At 42.4% G+C, this 26,173-nt stretch overlaps 3 protein-coding genes across 4 annotated transcripts in view; 2 read left to right on the forward strand and 1 right to left on the reverse strand.

Annotated features, from left to right (window-relative positions):
* Positions 1-1,049: 1,049 nt before the first annotated feature.
* agtr2 (angiotensin II receptor, type 2) lies at positions 1,050-5,221 on the reverse strand. Of its 2 annotated transcripts, none has more exons than XM_076273722.1 (2): positions 4,999-5,221; positions 1,050-3,427 (listed from the first exon to the last, which is right to left on the reverse strand). In XM_076273722.1, exon 2 carries the CDS (start codon positions 3,379-3,381, stop codon positions 2,299-2,301), a length of 1,083 nt encoding a protein of 360 aa, XP_076129837.1. In that variant the 5' UTR covers positions 3,382-3,427; positions 4,999-5,221; the 3' UTR covers positions 1,050-2,298. The 2 variants fall into 2 exon arrangements, with proteins under 2 accessions (XP_076129837.1, XP_076129836.1); XM_076273721.1 differs by having other exon boundaries at positions 1,050-3,430.
* A 7,155-nt stretch (positions 5,222-12,376) lies between these two features.
* LOC143112420 (uncharacterized) lies at positions 12,377-16,311 on the forward strand. The gene is made up of 2 exons (XM_076274688.1): positions 12,377-13,287; positions 15,008-16,311. The coding sequence occupies exons 1-2, from the start codon at positions 13,086-13,088 to the stop codon at positions 15,700-15,702; spliced, it is 897 nt and encodes a 298-aa protein (XP_076130803.1). The 5' UTR covers positions 12,377-13,085; the 3' UTR covers positions 15,703-16,311.
* A 1,310-nt stretch (positions 16,312-17,621) lies between these two features.
* LOC143111432 (connector enhancer of kinase suppressor of ras 2) overlaps positions 17,622-26,173 on the forward strand; it is a 33,937-nt gene continuing 25,385 nt past the window's right edge. Inside the window, exon 1 of the mRNA XM_076273670.1 lies at positions 17,622-17,685. Coding sequence (XP_076129785.1) covers positions 17,622-17,685 — 64 coding nt within the window. The remainder of the gene's footprint in view (positions 17,686-26,173) is intronic.

Raw genomic sequence — 26,173 nt, forward strand, 5'->3', positions numbered from 1 at the left:
TTTGGGGAACTTTCCCTAAAGGTTCATTGAAGGTTACACAAAATCTTTAGAGGATGTTCTGGGGACATTTGTACATACATCAGTCCAGAAATGTTAGGCCTACTGTATGCTTTGTGGCACTGTGCAATTTGCAAGGCAAATTCATCTTTTCAGTTTTTGAAGCAGACCCCCCAATGTATTGAATAAATGCAAATACTGTGAACAAACACTTTTAAATATTTTTTATTATTACACATACATCATGATATATCATAGATCAAATTGTCTTGCAATGAATAGGCTAGTTGCAATGAAGAGTATTTCAGAATCACTGTATCATGATACCATCGTTATCATAGACAAAATCGCATTGTAGTTTGGAGTAGGCCTATACCAGAGTCCTAGCCTGACGAGCCAGACCCACATTAAAATGTAGAGTCTGGGCACTCACTGTTTGCAGTACTCAGTCCGAGGGGTGGGATAATCGGTTGTCTTTCAAATTCCCTCTGCACGCAATAGGACAGCGCTGAGTCCCATACGTTTTCCCACCAGCGGAGCTAATTGGCTAGTTGGCTACTTTTGCCAACTTAAAAAAAGCTTAAATCGTGTCACACTGTTGGCCAACAGCACCATCCATCTTCTTTGTTTTCAAGTAGCAGGGAATTCAAGCCAAACCGTTGCAACTCTGCCATCAATCATTATGTTAAGCCTGCCTAACGACTCTATACACGATTTGATTGGGCTGATAGAAGTTTAATTTTTCGAGCTCACAAGCCAACAGAGAGTTGCTAGACTAGCCCTGGAAGCAAATGTAATTTGCTGCTGCTAGGGTGCATCTAGATTTCTAGGCTACCAGAGTCCTAATTATTCTTGCCTCACTAAATGCCGCAAAGATTCCTCCTTTTTGGTGTTATGGAAATGGCCACCCTAGATACAATATATGAAGGTGCTATGCCATTCAGAGCTTTGTAAGTAATTAACATAACCTTGAAGCACCAATTAAAATAGAAACAGGAACCTGAAAAGGAGAGAAGATGAGGAAACAGTTGGAAATTGTACCGTACGTTTATTCATGTTTTCTCAAGTGCAGACAAGTTATTTTAAAAGCGCTTTTATAGGTTCTGTGGACAGGCACAACACATAGTGAGACTAATATTACAAAGTTCAGCACAGTTTTATATGTTTATATAATATTACATACATCATCAAATTATTATTACTATTAATTATTAACATTAACACGTTTTATACATGTCTCATGTTCTAATAGCAACATCAGTACCGATGGTTATATTACTGTAGGTGAATATATTTTCTTTATTTCCCTCGTCTGCAGCACACCTTCACTTTAGATAGAGAAACTTTGGTGATTCTTTATGTACAAAAAAGAAACCTGCTGATTCAAAACTACTGGCAAATTGGTATAAATGTAAGCAAGTATTTTAAATATGACACTTTATAGCCCTACTTCTAAACTACAGCCTAAACCCTGTGGGAGAATACCCATTTATATGAAATAATGTATAAAGTTTATACTTTAAGTTTATAAACATTTATCACCCGGAGAGAAGAAATACTATTTTCTGATTGGCTGGCGGGGTGGCTTTTAATTCTGAATAACGGGACACCTATGAAGTAGATCTGGTAAAAAAAATGTAATCACTGTTTCATATCAATGCTTATGAAGGGTAACTATAACAACGATAGTAGGACGACGGTTGAGACTGGAGGCAGGCTTCGCAACAATGGAATCAACTGTAAACCAGCTAACTGTCCATGCTATCGCTGTTATAGGGCCAACAACTTCAAATGAACACTCTCAACATTAGAACAAAATGTCCAGTTCCTCTCACCTTCCCAGAGCTTTCCTGGATTTGATTCATTGATTGATCGAACTCTAAATGTGTCATGTTCACATACAGTAGGGTGTATTAGCAACACTTTTTTTACAATTACCAGTTAGCTTCCAATGTGTTTCTGGGTCAACTTTGTCTCTGTTCATCTGTAAGTACTGTAATGTTGTGATGATCAGTTCAGTATGATACAGATAGAGATTTAGTTCATAATACATAATCTTTGCCCAGGTTTTTCTCTCCCATGGAGTCTCCACTCTTCCATGCAGAGAGCTAACCTGAAGTCTGCTCTAAGAGCTTAAAGATGCTCGCCACTCTGGACTTTGAGACTCTGGAAAGCTCATGTCATCAACAGGCCCTTTCTTGGCTTTGTCCAGAAGTGGGATAGAAGAACCTCAGGGGGAGCCTAAGGGTGTGTGACTGACGAGTGAAAGATGCCCACAGTGTGGCTCTGACCACATGAGCATTATGAGGTGGAGGGCGAAGCCAAGCGCAGGTTGGCCGTATCAGGGAACCCCGGATCCCTCAGGTCACTCAGCTTCCTGGAGAAGGAGCTGAGACGCGTGCTGATGGAGTCTCTCTTCTGGGACAGGCGCGGCGCTTTCTCCTTGTAGAGGCGCCACAGCTGCTCGCGGAAGTGGTTCCCCACGAAGCAGTAGAGGAAGGGGTTGATGGCGCTGTTGGAGAAGCCCAGGCAGAGCGAGAAGGACATGAGCGCCTCCACGGCCTTCTCCACCCAGCACGGCATGTGGACGCCCAGCGAGGCCAGCGCACTCAGGAAGGTCAGCACGTGGAAGGGGAACCAGCAGAGGAAGAAGGCCAGCACCACGGCCACCACCATGCGCAGCACGCGGTCCAGGTGCTCGGGGCCCTGCTCGATGGACGGCGTGTTTAGCAGGTGGCGCCCGATGCGGTAGTAGCAGGTGACGATGACGGTGAGCGGGAGCAGGAAGCCCAGCGTGTTCTTGGCCAGCGCCTGCGCCGGGTACCACTCGGCCGACGGGTAGGCCATCACGCAGCCCGTCACATTGAGCGCCGCCAGAGGGTGCAGCTGGCGGAACCAGATGTTGGGCACCGTGCTCAGGGCGGCGATGGCCCAGATGGCGACGCTCACGGCCCGCGCCCGGCACACGCTGCGGCTGGACTGCGAGCGGAACGGGTGCACGATGGCCCGGTAGCGGTCCACGCTCATGCAGGTGATGAAGAAGATGCTGGCGTAGACGTTGAGCGACAGCAGGCCGCCGCACACTTTACACATGACCCAGCCGAACACCCAGGTGTAGTCCAGCGAGTAGTAGACGGCCCAGAACGGCAGTCCGGACAGGAACAGCAGGTCCGACATGGCCAGGTTGACCAGGTACGTGTTGGCCACTGTCTGCCGACACGAACGCCGACAGAGCACGCACACCACCAGCACGTTGCCGAGGAAACCGAGTACAAAGATGACGCTGTACATGGCGGGGACGAGGCCCTTCTGGTGCAAAGATGGGGAGAATGAGTCGCAGGACGCCTCTGGCACAGAGATGTTCTGGCCGTTTTCGGTATCCATTGGGATCGCTGCTCTGGGCTGACCTCACTGGAGAAACTGAGAGGAGCTGCTGAAAATGGGGGGAAGAAGAAGTGTGAGCTCAGAAGACAGTTATGATGATAAACAACCCTTCTGAGTCCTTCGAAAAACTCATGCTCGTGTTGTTAGAGCGTTGCCGCATGGCTGTTTGCAAGAAAGCAAAATGTTAAAAAAAAGTCCCAAAGGGCAGCCTTAAATCATACACAAAATGTTATGGGTTGCCAAAACAATTGAGGCTCTCAGACAACTGAGTCTCCAGTGAGTTAAGACACATGTGAAAGGGTACCAGTTGTCCATCGAATGGAGGAAGAATATTTCCCTGCTTGTTTGCGCAAATACCCTGACCATTGCAGCTGTTCCTTCCCTGCCATTATATAATTACGAATGGGAACTGAAAGAGGGCATGACGAGCCACACTGGTGCTTCATCAGGAGTATAAACTGACAGTAAGTAGTGAACGTATGTGCTTACTACGTCTGTGTACATATGGGAAAATGCTAGTGTGCTTGTGTGCATGTGTGTTAGTGTGTGTGTATGTGTGTGAGTGTGTGAGAAAGATGTAGAGGAAGTACTTCGGATTGAGAATGCATCCATATGTGTACATTTGGTGTGACTGCGAGGCAATAGTTGGCCAACTATTATTGGCTGTTTCAATGTGGTTTTTCTAGTTCCCCCTTAGGACATTTGTAGCCTGAGAAAGCCCCCTCGCCTCCTCCCCACTCGGCTGAGGGGGCCCCCATGACTCTGGACGCACTCCACCAGCGTCATTATGTAACGCAGACACGAAGGCTGCAAAGAGCCGCTCATATCTGCTCTATGAGAGGACTCTTTACAATATTGCACAAGACAAATATCACCTATTGCAAAGTGTGGTGGTTATTAAGCCATAACCAAACCAGGATATAATAACTCATACAAAATCCAAAACAAATTGGTATAATTGGTTGCTATGAGTTTACTTTTTTTGTTGGAGGACTGTATAGCATACATGAGATGTTATTCTCAGGGAACCTTTGGAATAGTTATTACAATTAGACTAGAAATTATATCTGATGATCCATAGTGTATGAATCTTCAATTGAAATCATATTTACCTAAACAATAGATAAAAGAGTTGGCTACCATTTTGCTTTTCATCCTGAATCTTTGTCACTTTTATGGTCAGCGTGAGATAATTCAGGTAAGCTGTTTTTGTCTAAGTCTATTATCAGCTTCATACAGTTAAGTATTTTCCAGTTTTTAGATGTCCAGTTTTTTCTCTGTGTTTTCACTTTCACATGTAGATATTTTAAACAGAAAGTCTTCTCTCGTCTGACTCTGCTGCAAATACTAAGTTTCACATAAAAACATCAAAAATACATATGAACTATGAACCATGATGTGTTTTCTCTTATATCACCACACTCGCTGGAGAAAAGAGGTCTGCTGTGCATTTTCTCTCCGTGGAATGTGCCCAGATTAGATTACTAGTTAAAACACACAGCAGGCTAATCCTTACACACGTAACTCACACGGTATGCAAAGCCATGTTTACCTTACAGTTATTAATATTGCACAGTTCACAATTCTATAGTATGGCAAGTTTGAATTGATCCTTACACAGTAACAGATGTTCCAGTGGTTGCCAGTTGCCCCCAAGTCCAATCTCGCTTTTTACCGTCTCTTAAGACAGGAGAACGATCCAGCCTTTAATCCAAGCAGCAGTCCAGAGATGTGAGAGCAAGGTCCAGTAGTATGACTTGTGCGTTTGTATGCAAGTGCGTGTTGCGTATGTATCTGATCAGCCGGGCAGATGTACAAGCTCTCCCAAAGTTTTTTATGTTTCCTCTGCTCTTGAGGGACATGTCGATGAGGAGACGAGGGAGGAGGGATGCAGAGAGTGGGGGGGTTGGAGGGGGATAGAAAGTGAGTTGACTGTATGCCAGAAGTTCAGGATTGGCCTTTCTCGATCGCCAGTAAAAACCAGTCCCCAGACTCCTGTCAAAAATAATGACGCTCACACCACGTCACAAAGAGGGGCTGAAATTAAATCAAGATGTTGTTGGTGTGGATTTTCTGTCTTAATTAAATACAGAGGGGTTTTTTTCCACCATGCTGAAAGACAACACTATAATGATTGATAAATTTGCTTCTAATGAGATGTAAGATGATGGTGATTGCAAGCTCCCTACTCATTGGGAGCTGTTACAGATCTTAATGATGATGATCGTACTAGCCGTTCTTGGTATGCTGCCTGGGAAACATCAAAACATTCTCCAGTTACCGAAGTAATGCAAATAAATAAGATGGCTCAGATTTGAGGTCAGGTGATCCGTCTTGTGTAATTTCACATCTTGTAAGTAACATCATCTTTAGTAGCATAATTAATGACAATTAAGGAAGGAGAGGCCCTACTTTAGTGGCATCGACTGGGCTTGACTTCTTGTTCATGCAGATGTATGTGTGTGTGTGTGTGGGGGGGGTCTTGCCTTTATAAACATGCCAATTATCTGATTAACCAAGAACATGAGCTCTTCCGTTTGGGGCAGATAAGTGTCTCCACAGTTTCCGGGGAAAACAAGAAGCAATATATCTTTTGTTTGTGATCTCCTAAATATGGACCTATGGGTATTTTGATCTTGTAGCTGTTTCTCTTGTAGTCTATCTGTCTAATTCTTTCCCTTTACTTTCGGTAACCTGTATGCGCAATGCTTCCTGTGAGCTTTGTATTACTTTTCCAGGATTCCACGTTCTCCTAAAACTTCATCTGATGAATAAGAGGGACTGTTGAGAGGTGTTATAACGCACTTGGGAACCTCCTGTCATTGCTCAACACCAAAACTGAAGAAATTTTGGAAGCCAGCTACAGAACAATAACACACCCTTGCACTACATTGTGCAAAGAAAATGGCAAGTACAAAACATTACAGCATTGTCGAGCAGAAAAGAACAGAAGAAAGAGAAGGAAAGTTGACCAGAGATCACCTATCTGAGGGCCGTCCGTATGTCATCTCACTATTTGATAAATGTAAGAGGATAAGCTACGTAAACAGAGCAGTGGCTATTGCTTATGACCTCACTGTTTTGCTGGAAGGCAAGAAAAGATTTAAAAAAAAAAATGATCTTAATCTTTGTGGAATTTGAGCTGGAGAGGAAATGCAGTCCCAATCACAAAATAATGCCAAAGGTTATGGACCGCGTATTGCACTTTATATGTGGAAAAGGACAATTTAGCCTTTTTTGGCTCTTCAAATCAATTTTGAACAAATCTTTTTTTGCCCAGTATTGTTGGAAGACATAGCAGCATTACACTGCTGAACCATGGAACTACTCACACATGAGAGTTTTGGGCACTGTTGAAGGAAATCTTATAAAATGCTACGTTTGGCTAAGTTCTATTGAAAATACATGATTCTTTTCTGACCTAATGGAATGATACACCATATTTGGCACTAAAAGCACATATGTAATATATATGATATTGTTGTATGATCAGTCATATAGGTCACGCATCACCTTGCATTGCTCAGCCCTTTCCAACAGCAGCAACCAAGAGTCAATCGAGTGTACTTTGCAATGCACAATTATTTTGACATTTTTGCCACTAGGGAAATGTTCTACTTCCATTATCAACGGCTACATCTCTATTGCCGATACAAAAACTGTTGCAGGGCCCTTTGTGACTATACACTTTCAACCTTGAATTTAAGTCTTTTTTTGTTGGATTGGGCTGTGGCACAGAACAGAAGGCCGACTCTGCCATATCTTTATATGGACATTCCTCACAGCAGTGTTCCCTATGGATTGCAAGGGATTCTGATGTACACCGTTGAACACTGGAGAAAAGCAGAGTGGAGTCAGCAGTATGGTTCAAATCTGTTGTAATTATCATAATTGTACATTTCTAAGTATGTAATGTGAGCCTATGTCTGTGATCAGCATCAGCAACGTTTGTCCACATCAGGTTTGATACTGTACTGTAGAACACGCCATTGTCAGTGTGTTTTTTCTCTAGTTGACGTTCTGTCTTTTGTATGCATCTTTTTGTTCTCAGGCCTTTGTGTGCCTGCGTTGCCTTGAACCCCTGGTTCTTATTTCTGTTTTCTGAGCTTTCTGTATCTGGACTTGTTTTGAAAGTTTTTTTGTCACTGCTTATTTTGACTTCACACTGTGCCTTCTTTGAATATAACCTTATTGGGTCTGCTCATGGGTCCAACCTGTATCTCCAACCTACAGTACTGTTTAAGTGGGGACATAACACTATATCTCCAACCTACAGTACTGTTTAAGTGGTGTTTAAGTGGGGACATAACACTATATCTCCAACCTACTGTATATGTGGGGACATAATAGTATTGTCTCTGATGTGACAAATTAGGTGGAAACATATCAATTATCACAGCAAACACTCAACTTTCTGTACAAAGAAAGGAAAGAAATTGAGAGGAAATTGTATGACTTTAATCAGAATAAAGCATGAATCTACCCCAAAAACTGGCAAATTTCATAGTCATTTCCTACATTATCACAATTATATTATATATTATCGCATACAGTTTATGTAAGTAAATATTTTCATGTAACTCAAAGTTATGTGTATGTCTTTTAGTATGAATGTGGCCATAACCATTTCATTTGGCATATGACATGTATTGGAGACAAAGAATATATGCCTAAGGAAGCTGTATATGACCCATATGGGCGGAGGCTGTGTAGGTCAAAGGGATGTCCAAGCACAATGTGCTATAAATACAGTATCTGTGATACAGTATTGTGTTAAATATGCTTCTCATGACTTAATAGGAAGAAGATGTGCGTCATGTCATGTATGTTGTAGTTGCCATGGTGGCTCTGCTCCTGGGCTGTTCACAGGCAGCTGTTTCTGCTCCACAGAGGGAGGCACAGGGCCTTGGCAGCTGAATTCAACTGGGGGCCCCTGGGGTCGGCCATGTCGGAGAGCCCTCATGGGATGACCCAGCACACTCTGTCCATCCTACAGGCCTGAGAGAGGCTCTGGAATGAGCCGTGTCGTGTTCTCACGTCTCCGCATCAGCTATCCGTCCTTATGAAACCTCCTAAATTCGGACCACGGGTCACAGATCCTCGCGGTTTCCTGTGTGGAGCCCTATGAACTGCATCAGGGTGCTCCCACCATCACCCTCCACACAAACACATACATGCACACACACACACACACACACACACACACACACACACACACAGAAAAAGAAAAGCAGAAAGCTCTTAAAATACCCAGCCTGTGCATCGTCCCCCGTGCTTACACCCCGCTGAGAAGCAGGCCGAAGGCTTGTTTTAATGGAGAGAGGAGAGACCACCACTGACCTCCCACACCCCTCCTGATGAACTCTGTAAAACATTCCCAAGACAGCTATTCTAGGAGACACATACCCTGTGCCAGTCGTGTGAAAATGACCCATTTCCAGAGTAAAAAACAAATATCCACATATATCTACTGTCAATTACAGCCTCCCAGGCCACAGACAGCATGGAGCTGGTTGCTTTACAGTTTTTTACAACTGTTTACACACGCTTTCAAAACTCTGTGTCTGTATTTTTCAAAACTCCACACACAAAACCAACAATTGCTCACACAAAATGCAAAATGTCTCAAATCTCCAGCAAAATGACACACAACATTCAAAATGTCATAAACACATCTTGTCATAAATGTCATAAACACACCTCACATTACAAACACTTTTGTCATAATATGACATTTTGGATACATCATGTACACACTGTTGCTCAAAACCTAACGCTCTTCTGTCTTTCATAGGCTTTATGTATTTCCATACAAGAATGAAAGTTACGGTATCTACACTGTACAGAGAGAAGTTGAAATACACAGTAAAAATGCAAGCCAAAAAATAGTGATTTTTCCCAAATAATTTGCTGTTGTGAATACAGTATTTTACAGCCAACAAGAACAAATCAAAGCAAAATAGACCACCAGATGAGGCAATGACCACCAGATGTACATGGAGTTTTGAAAAAGCTGATTTTGCCTATGGAAATGACTGACTACTATCAAATTACTTTGCTTTTTCCAAAGAAATGTGTGTGTGTGTGTGTGTGTGTGTGTGTGTGTGTGTGTGTGTATGTGTGTGTGTGTTTGTCTGTATGTGTGTGTGTGTGGGGGGGGGGGTTGTGTATGTATTCATAGGTCTATAGAAAAATGACACAAAAACACAAAAAAGACACAAAAATATAGTAAAAAAAAAAGTTTTACTATACATAAAGTCGACTTTTTGTAGAACATTTCTTTCAAAGTATCTGCATTGGTTCTGAAATCCTCTAGGGCCAGATTGAAAGGGTCCATACCTACATATAGAGTATCTATTTATAGGCCTATACTAAGGCAATGACTGGATGGTGTTCCGTAAAGTAATGGGTGTTTACACATGTGAAGAGAGAGAGTGAGTCAAACACTGAGAATTAGCGTATGGTTTTGCAGATTTGGTGTGGGGTTATGATGTTTGGAAGACATGTTTAGAAAATTGTGTGACAAGCAAAGATTTAGTGTGTAAGCATTTGAAAAAAACTGTGACAGAAACTGCCAATTTGGTAATATTAATAGTAGGTGTACCACTGTGAAGTGGATGGATAATTGTTGCAAGGAAAAACATCAAATTAGAAATAAGTAGAATACATTTATATCTTTCTTGACAAAAACAACAAAAGAAAATAACATGCAAAATAGTAACTTTTCAGCAACATGTCCAGTGTCAAGTCTGAACTCACAGACAAACTTCACGAGAAAGCAAAACTTCACTGGTCTCAAAGCTTCTTTAAACCCCTAGAGACGAATGCCCACTTTATCCATGCCCATACAGTTTTGCCTGTTTAAGGAAAGAAATTTGCAGCAGGTTGTTGCTGTTCAGAAACACTCCCTCAATGCGAAATCCATGACAAAACTGTGGAATGTGTGTGTGTGTGTGTGTGTGTGTGTGTGCGTGTGTGCGTGTGTGCGCATATGGGCGCGTGTGTGTGTGTGTGTGTGTGTGTGTGTGTGTGGGCTCTTGGACTGCTATACTGTTACGCCCGCCACGACCATTATACAAACCAAATCTGTCCAAATCTCAACACTAACAGTTTGACAGAACGTGGACGTGGCGCTGACAGATAGAGTGAGCAAATGAGAGAAAAAGAGGGCAAAAGAAAATGGAGGACGCAAGAGCTAGAAAAACAGTCACCATCATCGAAGTGGATTCTCAACGACGTTCACAGACAGGAAGCCTGGTACCCATCCCTCCCTCCCATCCCCATCTCTCTCTCTCTCTCTCTCTGTGTCCCTCCATTCCCCGTAATTCCAAATCGAAGGGAGATTTATGTGTGTATGGAAAAGTCTGCATCCATCCTCCTGCGTCATCCTGCACCCTCTCCTTCCCTGAGTTCAGCTCTCTGCACCAGACTTCTGCCTTAACCTCACTCGGGCGCTTAATCTCTCGTCTGATAACCAAAGCATCAAAATTAGATTGTAGGCCTTGTCCATTTGAGTTTATATGAACTGAGAATTTTTGTAGCTTTTCACCACAGTTTAGTCTCAGAGTTTTCGTTTTTTTTTTTTTGTTCATCAAGATTTTGTTTTGTAAATAAATTACACTACATGGTTTTCATGGACTTTTTTGGACTTCATGGTTTCAGTTGCTCATTTAGTTAGTCAGGGTCAATATCAGGGTTGTGATTTTCAGAGAGTGAACAGCCAAATACTCAGCTGACAAACCCATTTATGTCGAGTCGATTTCACGTGTAAAACCATAATAAAAAACACCCAAACCAGCCAAAACTAACGCAGGACATCCAAAATACGTGTGAGAAAGGCAGAAGCAGCTCCACAGGAGGCATGAAGGAGAGGATAATGAGGAATGTGTTGGAATGCCACACGGCAAACGAGAGCGTCATGCTCAACTGCAAATTTGGAGTCCGCTAGTAACATCTGCAAACCGTAAATATATTGCAGAAATAGAAATACTATGATGAATCCATTATGAATTTCAGCATCGCTTTCAATAACAACGATGTCTGGAGAAGACAAGCTGGGCATTCAGACCTGAAGCGATAGGCATCACCAGGGGCGCAGCTAGAAAATTTGGGCCCTATGACAGACAATAATTCTGCCCCCTGTCAGTGCTGGGCCCTTAGAATCGTCCTAACACACACATGTAGTAATGTAGTATGTAGTAATACTAATGTAGTATTTATGTTTATATTTATTTATTTATTTATTTATTTATTTATTTATTTATATCAACATAGTATAATGATCATTTTTAGGTGTAGATTGGCCTTCCGATTGACTGTACTTCCATGCATCTGCAAATCGTTGCCATAAACAAACAAGGATAGAATTGTATGACGAATGCATTTGAGAGGACTTAATGGATCATTTATAAAATTCCCCCAATTTCAACATGTTGAATGAGCACCAGACTGGTGATGGTCAGACGTACTGGTTACTCACTGGAAAGACACTAAGTAAATCTTAGGAATCTGAATTGCATAATGTTAGATTGCATCATGGTTGTCAGAGTTAGATTACAATTTCTAAAACTAACCACTAGGAGTCCCTGTAAAACTCTTTTACAAGATGTCTTCTTTACAGTAAATGAATAGTCACTCAGAACTGGAAGACATAAAAAACACTCAAAAGTCATCTGTTGTAATTGTTTTGACAGTGACTAACAGTGAGGATGAATAACAGTGCCCTGTCACACAGATGTTCCGGTAACAGGACGGCTATTTACACTTCCCTTTTTATTTAGAATGAGGCAAATATCTTTTTTTCAATGCTTTTCACAAGAACTCCTTGTTTATTGCATTTCATGAAAATTTCTCTGTGACATACGTGACATGACAGATAACATATAACGTGTGTGTGTGTGTGTGTGTGTGTGTGTGTGTGTGTGTGTGTGTGTGTGTGTGTGTGTGTGTGTGTGTGTGTGTGTGTGTGTGTGTGTGCGTGCAAGAGTTTTTGATAGACATACAGGGCAAGAGGAAGAATGGGGGATGGTTTAATGCAACTTTTTAAACTTCCTCTTTTTTAAGAAGACTTTTTTGGAGTTCAGAAATCATCATGCAGCTTTAGAGTTGGACTTACCACTTCCATGAAGTGAGCAGCAGCTATTGAGACACCCCTACAGGTGTGAATTCACCTGGACACACATTTAAGTTAGAAGGTCAGCAGACCATAAACAGGAAGCAGAAGGCTATGTTAAATCTGGTGTCATACAACTGACACACTCTTTCACATTTCCTGCTCATTCATTTGGGTGGGTCTCATTTGATGGTAAGTTGGGTTTTTACGTACTTATGTATGTTGGTGTATTACAGGTGACTGGACATAACCTTCGATTACATACCTACATACAGAAATGTAAACTATCCATGGAGGGAGCTTGTAATATTTTTGATGTGCAATAGTGTGTACAAAAGGTTGCACTTTCAGTTCTTAAAATCTTCTGAAGACTTAAAGTATATGGATATTTTTTATGTTAAGGGTGAGGTAAACTGACAACAATGCAACAATATGATGAGCTATATGGTGTCACAGCTAAAAGGTATACCTTTAGATAATCAGTGTTCTGTGAACAGCATATGATTTGTCTGTGTCACGGTAAGGTGGAACTTGATCTCTCCTTTTGTAAATTATATAACTATGCAAGTATATTTATGTTTGGCTGTGCTTTATGTTGTTGTACCTCCTGCGGTATTTATGTTGGTGTCGGAACATGCTGAGTGAAAGCTTCCTGACCACACTGAAGTACAGGGGGTACAGTGTGGACTCCCCTGCAACCAAACAGCTCAAAAGCAGTCCAACAGCGCCCCCTGCTGAAACCTGTGTAGACAGCAGCTTTCCCCGGTCACCACGAACTCACAGGTCTACCAAAGGTAGGAAATGTACTGAGTATGTAATACTGAAACCATTGATCTGGGTAAAGACTGATACTGTGTCTGTAAATGAACTGCATACATATTTATTCATATTAAAGGAACCGTATGTAAGATTGTGCGCCCCCCCCCCCCCCCCCCCCCCCCCCCCAACTGGCAGAGCTGGCATCCCGGATGCCGAAATACTGACTTTGTGATTAGTAGATAGGTGGGGAGTGGCGCATCAGACGAAAACACAACATGACATCAGTTGAGGACTGCACTTTTTAAATGACAATATCCTGGCCGGACTACTGTTGTCAGTGATATAAGTATTTGAAATGAACATGATTTCTTAATCTCTAGTGACATATCAGGGTCATTTTATGATTAATTGAAATACATTTCTTACATACGGTTCCTTTAATGTGTCATCTGTGTGTTGATAAAGATGCTGTTTTTAGGGGCTTGATGAGAATAGAAGGGTTGTCTCTTATGTGACCATTGGCTGACTCTGTGTAGTGGTTTTAAGGTGTTCCATTGTGCTAGCCCACACCTAACAGGAAGGGAAGTGTGTGTTAAAAGTGTAGGGAAGTTGAATCACTCTCAGTGTGTCAAAAGCTCAAGTGGCTTTGTTGATCATAGACACTAGGAAATGTATTGTCATTATTTCTCATACATGAACTTGTGGCAGCCGTGGCCCACTGGTTAGCACTCTGGACTTGTAACCGGAGGGTTGCCGGTTCGAGCCCCGACCAGTGGGCCGCGGCTGAAGTGCCTAACCCCTCACTGCTCCCCGAGTGCCGCCGTTGAAGCAGGCAGCTCAATGCGCTGGGATTAGTGTGTGCTTCACCTCATTGTGTGTTCACTGTGTGCTGTTTGTGTTTCACCAATTGGGTTAAATGCAGAGACCAAATTTCCCTCACGGGATCAAAAAAGTATATATACTTATACTTAACTATAGCTATGTGGCATATAGGAGCACTGACCAGACTCATCCATGTTTGTGGTTCAAGGCTTGTCCATGGTGTTAAATTAGCAAACAGATTTTGCCTATTTTTAAATCAACTTTAATAGACTTAAGACTAACTCTGCACTTTGCTCATCATTCAAATTAGGACCCATAAAGTTTATATATAATATATTATATTATGTATTATATAGCATATATTTTAAGCATATTTTCCATAAAGTATGTTACATAATGGCTAGGCTATCAGAAAATTGAGTGCCATATCACTGTTAAATATTTATAAATTTAAGACATATCAGATGCACAAGAGGCACAGTACATTATTAGTACATTGAAGGTGTGTTGTCCACATTACATTTTATAACAGTATTCACAAAGACAAGTACCTCTGCAGAGTATAAATCCAGCTTGTTCAGTGGATTTATGATGACTGATGATTTGCTATCATATACTTAGCAACTGTGATCAGCCCCATCTTGGGTGAAGGTGAAATACACTGTAGTGTATATGACAGTTTTAACAGTTTTGTCAGATCACTCTTCTGAGAGATGTGGCATTTGTCTGTCTTAGATCTCTGAAAGCGTCTGTTGAGCTGACCACAATATCACTTTAGCTCTAATATCAATGTGTACAAAGAGGTTTCACTGGGCTGTCACACAATGAGAGTAGAAGTTATCTTCTCTGTGTCAGTTGTCTACTCTGATTGTGATCAGTTTAAGATCATTTTGTCTTTGTATTGTGTGTGTGTGTGTGTGTGTGTTTTTCCAGCTGGGAGAAAGACAGCTCCAGAGCAGCCTGATAAGACTCGCCTGATAAGAGTCCCAGGCTCTGCCAGCCGCTCGGTCCCCAGGAGCAGTGCAGACGAGTACTGGGGTCTGGAGCTCTATCGCTCCTGGTGCTGCCCCAGCCTGTGCAAGAACTACCCCGACCTGCAGCTGGGAGGGGACCATCTTGGAGACCGCAGCTCCCAGAGCCCGCAGTGGCTGGTGGTGCCGTCCGACGATGGCCCCCTGCTTCTTTCCCAGGACCTAGGAGAGATGGAGGCACTACCAGGGCCTGAGGTGGCGAGGGAGCCCGGTCCATGGCTCGGGAACCAGGCCCAGCACAACGACGATGGGTACTTGGTGATAGAACCCAGCATGCAAGGGCTGGACTCCATCAGGAGCCACGAGAGACTGTCCAACTCCATGCTGAACGGATACCTGGAGACCAAGCTGCTGGAGGTGTACCGCCAGCACATGCAGGACAGCCTGGCGCGCGGCGGGGCCTCCGTGAGCCCTGGCCTGGTGCCCGCGATGGTGCCCAGGGACCCGACAGTACCGAGTGGCCAGTGGATGGCACAGGAGGACAGACCTGCCACTGACTCCATTCACTACCTCAGCACCTGCAGCCTGCCGTCCAGCTCGCATTTCAGCTCTCCTGAGCTGAGGATATCTGCCCCTCAGCCGACCAATAAAAACTGAATGGTCAGTTGACCATTAATATGTCAACTCTTCATCCTCAAGCCCCTGCCTGCCAAGTTCGACTTAACTTTTACTGTAACTTGCTAAACCCAAACAGAATGGGAACATGGACAGCACTGTAGTAGCCATCTAGTATACACAGACAAATCACTGTGTGCTGTCACATCTGTGGATCGTCACAAAATGTATAACACAGTTTTACTAGCCTTACTACTAGCCCTATACAGTATATACTGTAGAGTGCTAACAGAGAAGGCCAGGACCACATTGTGTCCTATTATACCCCTGAACATAGAGAGACCATAATAATACCTTATGTGCAGGGTTAGGAAGGCTACTTTTGAAATGTAATAGGTTACAGATTACTATCTACCCTGTTAAAAATGTAATAAGTACAGTAATGCAACTATTTTGATAACTTCATCAAAGTAATGCAATTTATTACATGTTATTACTTTTGATTTGTTTTTGATTGGTATACTAGAAGTCATGCACAATTTAATACATTATATAAATTAGCTTATAAATGATTTTCTGAGCCCTAAAATTATGTGCTGCTAATTATTTGTGCTTTTACCATAATCAATTAAATACCGGTATGTGGTTGTGAATGTCTCAATGGGTATGTCTAGTATGTGCTTGTTACTGTAATGGGCTCTGTGCCCATAACCAAATCACTGGCACTTAGTCCATGCCCTTCTGCATAGATATTGTGCCAAGCACACAGCGCTACCTGCTGTTAGGGCACAGGACCTGCAGGATTTGTGTGAGCATGTGGTGTGTGTGTGTGTGTGTGTGTGTGTGTGTGTGTGTGTGTGTTTGTGTCTGTGTGTGTGTGTGTGTGTGTGTTAGTGTGTGTGTGTGTGTGTGTGTGTGTGTGTTCGTGTGTGTGTGTGTGTGTCTGTGTCTGTGTCTGTGTGTGTGTGTGTGTGTGTGTGTGGTGTGTGTGTGTGTGTGTATGAGTGAGAGCGGGGGGGGGGGGGGGGGGGCAAAGTATGTGTACATGTGAGAGTCCTATGTGTAGGCATCAGAGCCACTGTAACAGCTTGTGAGAAATGTGCTGTTTCACACATACATCCACCACTGGCACTTACATGGGCAATTAAGCCTGGCATCAGTTGTGGAGTGTGAAAGTCTCTCTCTCTCTCTCTCTCTCTCTCTCTCTCTCTCTCTCTCTCTCTCACACACACACACACACTCATCTCTATCTCAAATGGTCAGTCCCCTCCATAGTAATTTAGAGTGGTGACACATTCACCCTTCGCTATCGACGACCTGCTTTTCATTGAGCAGCTCATGACAGTTACCTCACACTGAAGAACTGCCATTGGATAAATACGCCGATCTATACTTTTCCAGCTCAAACTTATATTGGCTAAAAATTACGTCAGTGAGCGATCAAATGGGCACGCTCAGAGCATCAGGACGTACAGCTGAGAAACGCTGCACGTAGCTGACGTAAATGCTAGTGATACAGAATTGGATGAATCCAGCACCTTTGATGAATTGTAATCTAAATATAAACATATACATAAGATTTTTTTAATAGGTTAAGTTGAGCAGCTGATATTTAGACAAACGTGACACATCTCTGCACCTCACCAAAGACGAACGCGTGGACCATGTGATTGCACCGCATCGCTGAAGCAAGTCTCTGGTTCTTCTCGGTGGGTTACAGAGAGAGGGAGAGAGAGAGATGGAGGGGGGCGGGGTGGAGAGACGTATGTGAGCGCGCGTGGACCCCACCGTCGCAGTCCTTCCCGAGGATGTATCCAGCAGCCATGGTCCTGCCGCGCGCCCTGCGTCTGTGTGTGAGTGACAGGATCCCATGGTCATTCATATAATATTTTTGATATCCAAGATCGGATGGTTCATCTCCTCAGTGCGGATCTTATCCGGAGGACATACGGACATCAACAATGGCTTTGGTAATGGAACCCATCAGTAAATGGACTCCCAAACAAGTGCTGGATTGGATGAAAGGTATTCATAGAATGTGCAACACACACTCACACACACACATACACACATACATACGCACGCGCGCCGTTACACACATGGACGCATTTTTTGTTATTCTACAGAGGTAGACAGCGGACATTCATTTGAAATTGCAGGTTGCTAATCTGAATTCTTAAGTAATTCCGAGCATATTTTATGAGGCCATGTTGCTGAGTTCAATGAATATTGATCGCATGTTTGCCATTTTGCGCCTCGGCTTCCGAGGAACGCCATGGTGTATGATCAGCGCGTCGTCAGCGAGAAGGTGATAATGTGCGAGATGTGTGATCAAAGATGTGCAACAATCAGTGACCTCAGTGTGTCACATTTTAGATGACTTCATACTGCCTCTCTCTCTCTCTCTCTCCTCTCTCTAAATCTCCATTACAATACACACACACACACACTCACACACACACACACACACACACACTGCATTCATTGTTTTCCTTCAGCTTGTCTGAGATATAATGTAGCATGCCGTCTGATGTAGGCCCACCATAGAGCAGCTGCACGCAAATGGCTTTGAGAGGTTTGGAGATGTGTGCAGTGCTGTGCTGCTGAAGATGGTGTCCGCTGTAACACATGAGTGGTGGTGATGAGAGGGATCATGAAGCTTTCATAGCTTCACCCAGACATTCCCATGCTTAGGGGCTGCTCCATGGGGATATGTCACTCACTGCATGCTATGTCGGGCAGCTGTGTGTAATGTGTTGTCCGCTGTCATGACACTCTTGAATCTTTCATAAGATGACACGCAGTGGTCTCTAAACTCTGGTCTTGAGATGGGAATATGTGGTCCTCCTCGTGTGCTGAATGAAACACGCTTGTGGTAGAGAGCCCGACAAACCACCAGAGGCGCAAAGTAGGCAGGAGGAGAGTGGTGGTGGTGGTGGTGGTGGTGGTGGTGGTGGGGACTTCAGGGCCACTTCATACAAGATGTCTGCTGTCAGAAAACTCATCAGGGGTCATCCAAACTTCTTGCATATTTGATCAGAGGACATCACAATCCAGGGATCCTTTGCTCATAGCTCTCTCTGAGCAAGTTGCCTGGTTCTTGTCAGACTTGTCCTCATCACTCAGTGGGTATCTTCCTAATGGTTGACAGATCAGTTCACTATTATGGAAATATTCTCTTTTTCTGTCGTAATCACAGCAATGTGACATTATTCTGTGGCATTTGAACAAAATCTCCAAGTTAAGTACATTTGACAACATATTTTCCTGGGAGAAGCCTTGCTTCAAAGGGAATCACTGTAATGAATCCATTTTTATTATGGCCTCCATTATCACATTATTTCAAAATGTTCACACATTACAATTCACATCACATGTCAATCTTCAGCAGTGCTGTCAATTTGTGCTTCATGCTGTTATTGCTGACAACACACACATGGGTTCACCTGAGTCCCACTGCAGCCTAATGGAAGGGTCACCTCAATGTTCTCCCCCTATACATCAATGGCACTGTCATAATGGTGGCATTGACCTGCATTCAGCCAAAGAACCTCATTGATTGCTGGAAAGAGGACATTTTTGGTGTTTTCTCCCAAACACATGTGTATCCTCTATAAGCGACATCCATGGTTCTCTGAGCCACCGTTTTACATGGTGCAACTGATCTGTTTATATGAGGGTGTTTGACAACAGTAAAACATTACAGTATTTTGTCAGAAGATACATTTTCGTGATATTTTCCACAGGATCTACTTCAAACGTTCCCTAAACCTCAGGGAAGCTGCACCATGGACAACATTTATCCACAGACTGCCACACAAAAGCATCTCCTGGCGGTTTAGATTTTTCATATTATAGTAAAGTCCTGACTGCTATTCCTTTATTGTAGAAGCCATATTTCTAAGCAGGCAATAAAACTGTTGAACCTTTAAAACTACACATTTAGCAATAGTGGCTTTGCTCTGCATTCTGTGTGTTTCAACCGTCCAGTGGTGAGAATTTCATTGATCTTCCTTCGACATTTCCTCCACAGGGCCTGCAGATTATTACATGTATACAGATGACAAAACTGTTAAATGAGCATTTGTGTTGTCCAACTGACAGGAGGTGTGTTTGAGTGGAAATGTTGAAACAGTGTATAGATTCAGTAGCCTACAAGGCAGCAGAAAAAGTTATTAAAAAAATAAGAGTTGAAGTACTGTACAGTAGCACACATAGCCAAACTATCCATACATGCACACACACACACACACACACACATACATACATACATAAGCACACACAGAACCACTATACTTGTATGCAAAGCAATACAGCCAATACCCATTACAGATGCTACAGTGGATTAGACAGTGGGGTAGAGTAAGTAGAGTAGGTGATTTTATAGCCAATAAATTGCTAGACTGTCTGGAAACTGAATAAGATATGCCCTCCAAAATGTTTCTTTGGGGAAAAAAACACACAGACATTTTATTGACTCATTTTTGTGTCTGTTTCAAACAATTCACCTCAAGACAAAATCCATACTGTCAACACTTTTGAAACATTTAACGCTTCCCTTACTTCATGACTTCATCATGTAGGTCTCCAATCAGGCACCACAACAGAGTAACAGTAATGAGATAAGGATATCTTGGCATGCTAAACATGCTAACAAGCTGCAGGGAAAGCCAATGAAAATTGTTTTATTTTCAATCACATTTCCATTAGTTTGGAGTCATTGCATTGCAAATATTCCCAGAGAAAGCTATTATAGAGTATTGCGATATGATTTCCCATGTCGGGAGCAAAATGTTTGTTTTTCAAAATGTCTGTTATACATATGTAATGCTTAATTAACAGTCACAGTGCCTTATAATTCTAAGAAAAGTTCTGAGAGAGTTCTGAGATATAATTGCAGCAGCAGAAGTCAGACTTAATATAAGTAGTGTTGCACAAAGCACGATTTATAGAAATCTACTTGAACAGGCATTAATATGCCTGGATTGCCTGCCCAAATGAAGCCTGGGAATTGCAATAAGGATATTTGGAGTACCGGTACTTGGGTTATGTTGCCTCAAATTGCCACTGGTCAAACGGCTGTCAGCACAGCAGTAAAATGGATCAAGTAGATTGGTATCTGTTTCAACTGACATTTTAATGGAAAATATGGACATTGGGACAGTTGTTGCATGCATTAGGTGCATGCCTGTTAGATGCATTAGGTGCATGCCTTTACACAATAGGTGTCTTTCCCATGTTGATGAGAGCTCATAAGGGATAAGATGTGGCCAGATGCACTCTTAAGAACAAGAGGGGTATTCTGTTCTGACTAATCATCACAGGGGAACATTTGAAAGTTTCTAACGTGGATAGGTTGCGAGTGTGTTGGCCTGAAGCAGCAGCTGTTTTCAGGAGCCCCATCTGAGCCTTGATAAGCAGCAGCAATTCCAGTTCCACAATGGAGGTGTGTGTGTGTGTGTGTGTGCGCGCGCGTCTGTGTGTGTGTGTGTGGAAGGCGTGTGCAGAGAGGAGATGCGTCTCCGAGCCGAGCCACGCGAGCATGCAGGGCTGACGGGCGTGCGCTTGCACTTGGCCAGGTGCCTGCTGCTTCCTCGCTCTGTGAGCTGCACACAGATAAACATTGAAATGGAGTGAGAGGGGGAGAACTGTGAGTCTCGGCAGAGGAGAGAGAGAGGAGAGGAGAGCGAGCAGTCGGGCCAAGAACTCAGCACAATGCACAAGTCCCCTCGCAGTAGAGGCTGCTGCCGGTGTGATAACGCTGTGATAGATTCTAGGGAAGCTGCATGTCTAGCACAAGAGCTACTAGCTCAACTCACAAAAAAACATTTGCATCAACACTGATGATCATTAATGCCAAACCCCACCAAGGGCACTGCTTTACCATATCTCAACTAATTTTTTTCATCTCTTGGACTAAAAAGTTTTCAATTGAGAATAGCTTGTCAGTCAGATGTTGCTATCTAGTGAGTTAAAGCCCATGGAGTTGCAGATGATGACAAAGAAGAGGAGTGTTCATGTGCAATGTGACTGTAATGTGATGACTAGCAAAGAGGAGAGTTGAGATGTGCATTTCATTGTTTTCTGTAAGAAGTTACTATTTGACCATAAATGTTGGTACTGTATATGTATACCTCATTTTACCCCATTTTGAGCATGTGTCTCAGCTCTTATGGCTAATATCCTATTGAAGACCAGTTGAACATTTCTACATCATTGGATATTAAGTAAAATGTATTGGATGAGAATGCCTACAGTGGCATGGTCTCTTAGGGGTGAAAATAAAGAAAAGGTGCTATTGTTTTGTTGTTGTTGTTGTTGTTGTTGTTGTTATATGGAAGAGACTTTGACTAACCCTAGCCAGGTCCCAATTGAAAACAGGATCTATAAACCTGCCACCCCATCCCTTGCAATTACTATATAACTTTTTTATTTAAGTTATTTCTGTTTCATTTTTGTGATTAATTGAAAAAAAAAACAGTTTTTAAACTTGCAATCGTAACAAAAACAGCAGCTGTCTATTTTTTTGAGTTTCAAGATAAAGTGTTTTGTATAAATCACATCAGTGTGTTGTTACTGATGTGAAAGAGTAATTCAAATAGTGCATGTGTGTGTCATTTTGGAAAAGGATTGTTATGTTTCGACTGCAGGGTTTCACTTTGACATTGAGTTATTCATCTCCAAGTGCTATGTCTTTTGTGGCTTGTCTGTAGAGCTTTGACAAGAGTCTGTAGAGTTGGAGTGAGTCAAATTATGCAAAAAGTGTGTATGTAATCAGCAAAAACTGTAAAATTAGTCAGTTTGGTTACTGTACTGTATGTTTCCAAAACATACAGTACAATGCAGCACTGCTGAAAATGGGGCATGGACAGGTTGTGCTTGTTGACAGATTTGTATACTTATAGCAGACTCAGAGTGCCTGAATTGAGTTTGCTCTTATCCTTTAGATGGCTATAAATATAAATTGACCAGCACAAATGTGTTCTGTAATATAACGCTGGGGTCTGTGCTGGTCTTTAGTGAACTTGTAATATCATGAGCAAGAATTTACGAGCATAAATTAGCATAATAATCTGCAAAAGTAGCACACATCAGCTATCTACAACTGCTTATCATAACTGAGGGATGGCAATGAGCCATGTGACACTGTACATTTCTCCATCTTAGCAAAAGCAAGTCAGCTAATTGGTTTATTTACAGTAAAAGCTTGAGAATCATGGAAGAAGTGTCTCAGCAAGCCAAGGTGTTTAATCAGAGAAGCTCAGGGTCATCTGTGATTGGGCAGGGTGGAAGGGAGGGGAGGAACCTAGGGAGGAATGGAATACCTCCCTAGTGTACTTCTTGCTTGATGTGGATTTAAGGTGACTACTGTACAATAAGAGCATTCCTTTAACAAGCTTTAACCTCCCATCCTATTTATGTGTTGCACACACATATAAACAATATGCAGGCAGAATCCTTTTTTCTCTTTATTCATTAATGCCGTTACATAGAAACCATATGCTTGCTCTATATGGGGACATCATGATCATGCTTTTTGCAAAGCAAATACTGGCAACTGTCAAAATAATGTCTTCTTCATTACAGACCAAGATGTCAGTGTACATTGTTTGGCACAATGAATCTATTTCTGTTTTTTTTTGTCTTTTCACATTTTACTTTTTGCTGAGTATTGCTGCTTAAATGATGGCCCATGCTTTTCATACTCATTTTCACACACTCCATTGTACTCACCCATCACACTCCTTACAGTGTCATACTCTCCATAGTCCTCATGTCCCCATACACACACTCACTCAATTTTCACGTCTCTATACACACACATTAGTTTGTCCTCATGTCCTAGTACGCACACTCTGTTAGTTTTCACGTCTCTGTGCACACACACACTCCTGTTAGCCCTCACATCCCCATCTACACATGGTCCTTGTAGTTCAGACAAACCAAAACATACACACACTCTTCATAGTCCTCACATTCATGTATACACACACTCTTTGCAGTCTAGACTTTCTCGTAACAACACACACTCATAGTCCAGAAGTCTCCATACACACTCCTGTTCTCCTACTCCTTGTAGTCCTCATGTCCCCATACTGTACATACACACACTCCTCATAGTCCAGACATCACAGTACATACAAACACTCCTTATAGTCCAGACATACAAACACTCCTCATAGTCCAGACATCACAGTACATACACACACTCCTCATAGTCCAGACATCACAGTACATACAAATACAGTTCTCATAGTCCACTCACACACTCTCACCATACAGACTAGAGTGTGGCTACCCGACCCGAGCCCGACGGTACCTGACGGGTCTGGTCGGGTTCGGACAAATATTTAGAAATTGTAGTCGGGTTCGGTTCGGGTTCGGACACATGGGGGCGATATGCATTGGAAGCTGTACATTTAAAATAGCATATTATGTTGGGTAACCAACAGATCTGCTTTACATGATGCAAACGTTTGTTTTTTGAGAATAAAATAAAATGTAAAAAAGACCTAACAGCTTTCTTCCTGTGTGCAAGATTTGTTTATGTAACCGTGACAACGCATGTGCATTTCAGACGGCACGTCTTGGGTGACGTTAAAAAAAAGTTGTTAGCCTATCAGGAGATTTTAAGACCAAAGAAAACTAAGCAAATTAAGTCTAGGCCTACTATGTGAAGGCAGTCCTATTTGCGTTGCATAGGCTACTGTGGTAAAGACATAGGCTACCGGTAGGCTATAAGCAGTGTTGGGAACGTTACTTTAAAAAAGTAATTAGTTATAGTTACTCACTACTTGTTATAAAAAATAACTGAGTTAGTAACTGAATTACTCTATGATAAGAGTAACTCGTTACCAGGGAAAGTAACTATTTGCGTTACTGTTACAAAAAAAAAAGTTGCTATAAGTCAAAGATTTTGGATTTTTTGAGCAGTTTTGAGCAGCCAGTTGAAATGAGTATAACAGACAGGTGTTTGTAGGCTACATAACTTTCAATATTTATTAGATAGATAGATAGATAGATAGATAGATAGATAGATACTTTATTGATCCCCAAGGGGAAATTCAAGATATTGCACATCGACAGACCTATGGTTGACTTCAGCCTGTGTCATAGGTTTTTGTTGTGAGGCAGAAAGATCTAGCTTTTGCTGCTTGGAGGACTTTGCTCCGAGTCCTTCTTTGCTAGTGGATGGCAAGCTATCATCTGTGGTGGAGGTATCAGTGTTTTTGGCCACTATCTTTAGATGCGTGTGTGAGATGCTTCATTAAATTAGAGTTGCTTACAACGGATGTTGACAAAGTCTTCGCTCCTGGACATAATGTACACATTACATGCACGTTCTTGCCTTGATGAATTTGAAGTAGCCTAGTGCTTATATCTCCACCTTGTACACACACTCTTCATTACATTACATTACATTACATTACATTACATTACATTTGGCTGATGCATTTTTAACCAAAGTGACTAACAACATTGTAAAGCAATTCTCTCAACAATTCTAGGACAATTTAAAAAAGGTAGAGTCCAGTTAGAATAAGTGCATCAGTGAGTGCTGTTTTTAAACAGTCGACTGTCAGTTCTAGTCAGATGGTAAGTGCTAGGATCAGCAAGACTAGTTGAGGACTCATCGTCATGACTCCTTATACACACATGCATTCCTCATGGCTCTCATGTCTCTGTACGCACACACACACTCCTCATAGTCAAAACACTCTCCTGTTAGTCTTCACGTCCCCATACAAACACACAGCCCTGTTTCCACGCTCTTGCCTCTCCTCGCGCTCCTTACTCGAGTCACACTCTTCCACTCACACGGCTCATCTAGAGCAGGGCCTTACCTCCTGGTCTCCCAGCAACCGTTGCCAAGCAGCACGCATTGCTGAAGCATGGGGAACAGAATGGAAACCCCACAAGCGTTTAATTTGAAGGACATCCTCCGGCTTGGCCATACACACATACACAAATCCATGAGCAATTTGCACACATATCGCAGTGGTAGGTTTAAATGTGTGAATAGATATTGTGCAGATGTAATTAATGAAAATAATTCAAATCAGAAATGTAATAGTGAATTCTGAAATTCTGAGCAGCAGATGATCATTGTGATGGTCAAAAATACAATCTCCTGATATTGGCAGACACATCTGTGACTAAAGGAACACTATATGAGCTGTGCCCATCAGTGGGTCTCAAATGGGATGATGTGAAAATGTGAAATGGCTAAAACACCATATTAATGTAGAAAACCAAAGTCCTTATTTCCATCTCCACACAAAGGGGGAAGAATTGCTTGCCATTTCATCTGTGACATTTGCAGTTGCAGTCAGTATTATGGCTATGTCACATGCCCCTGCTTGTGTTCAAGATAAAGCCCAGATTGGATGCTTGTTGAGGACAGTACTGAAGTGTGAATTTTGATTTATCTACTGAAGCAAAAAAGGTTACACTTGTTGGTCTTCTGTCATACCTGTGTTAAGATAAAAGTGACATTTTGTGGTCCCGTAAA

Source organism: Alosa pseudoharengus, unplaced genomic scaffold (assembly GCF_046254945.1).
Source record: "Alosa pseudoharengus isolate Yale_2024_CS ecotype anadromous, Long Island Sound unplaced genomic scaffold, YU_APseudo_1.1 YU_APseudo_1.1_scf_8, whole genome shotgun sequence".
NCBI lineage: Eukaryota > Metazoa > Chordata > Actinopteri > Clupeiformes > Clupeidae > Alosa > Alosa pseudoharengus.

Coding starts and splice junctions, on each gene's coding strand:
- agtr2 (XM_076273722.1), bottom strand. CDS start 3,381: ATGGATACCGAAAACGGCCAGAACATCTCTGTGCCAGAGGCGTCCTGC.
- LOC143112420 (XM_076274688.1), top strand. CDS start 13,086: ATGTTGTTGTACCTCCTGCGGTATTTATGTTGGTGTCGGAACATGCTG. Junction 13,288..15,007: donor AACTCACAGGTCTACCAAAG/GTAGGAAATGTA, acceptor GTGTTTTTCCAG/CTGGGAGAAAGACAGCTCCA.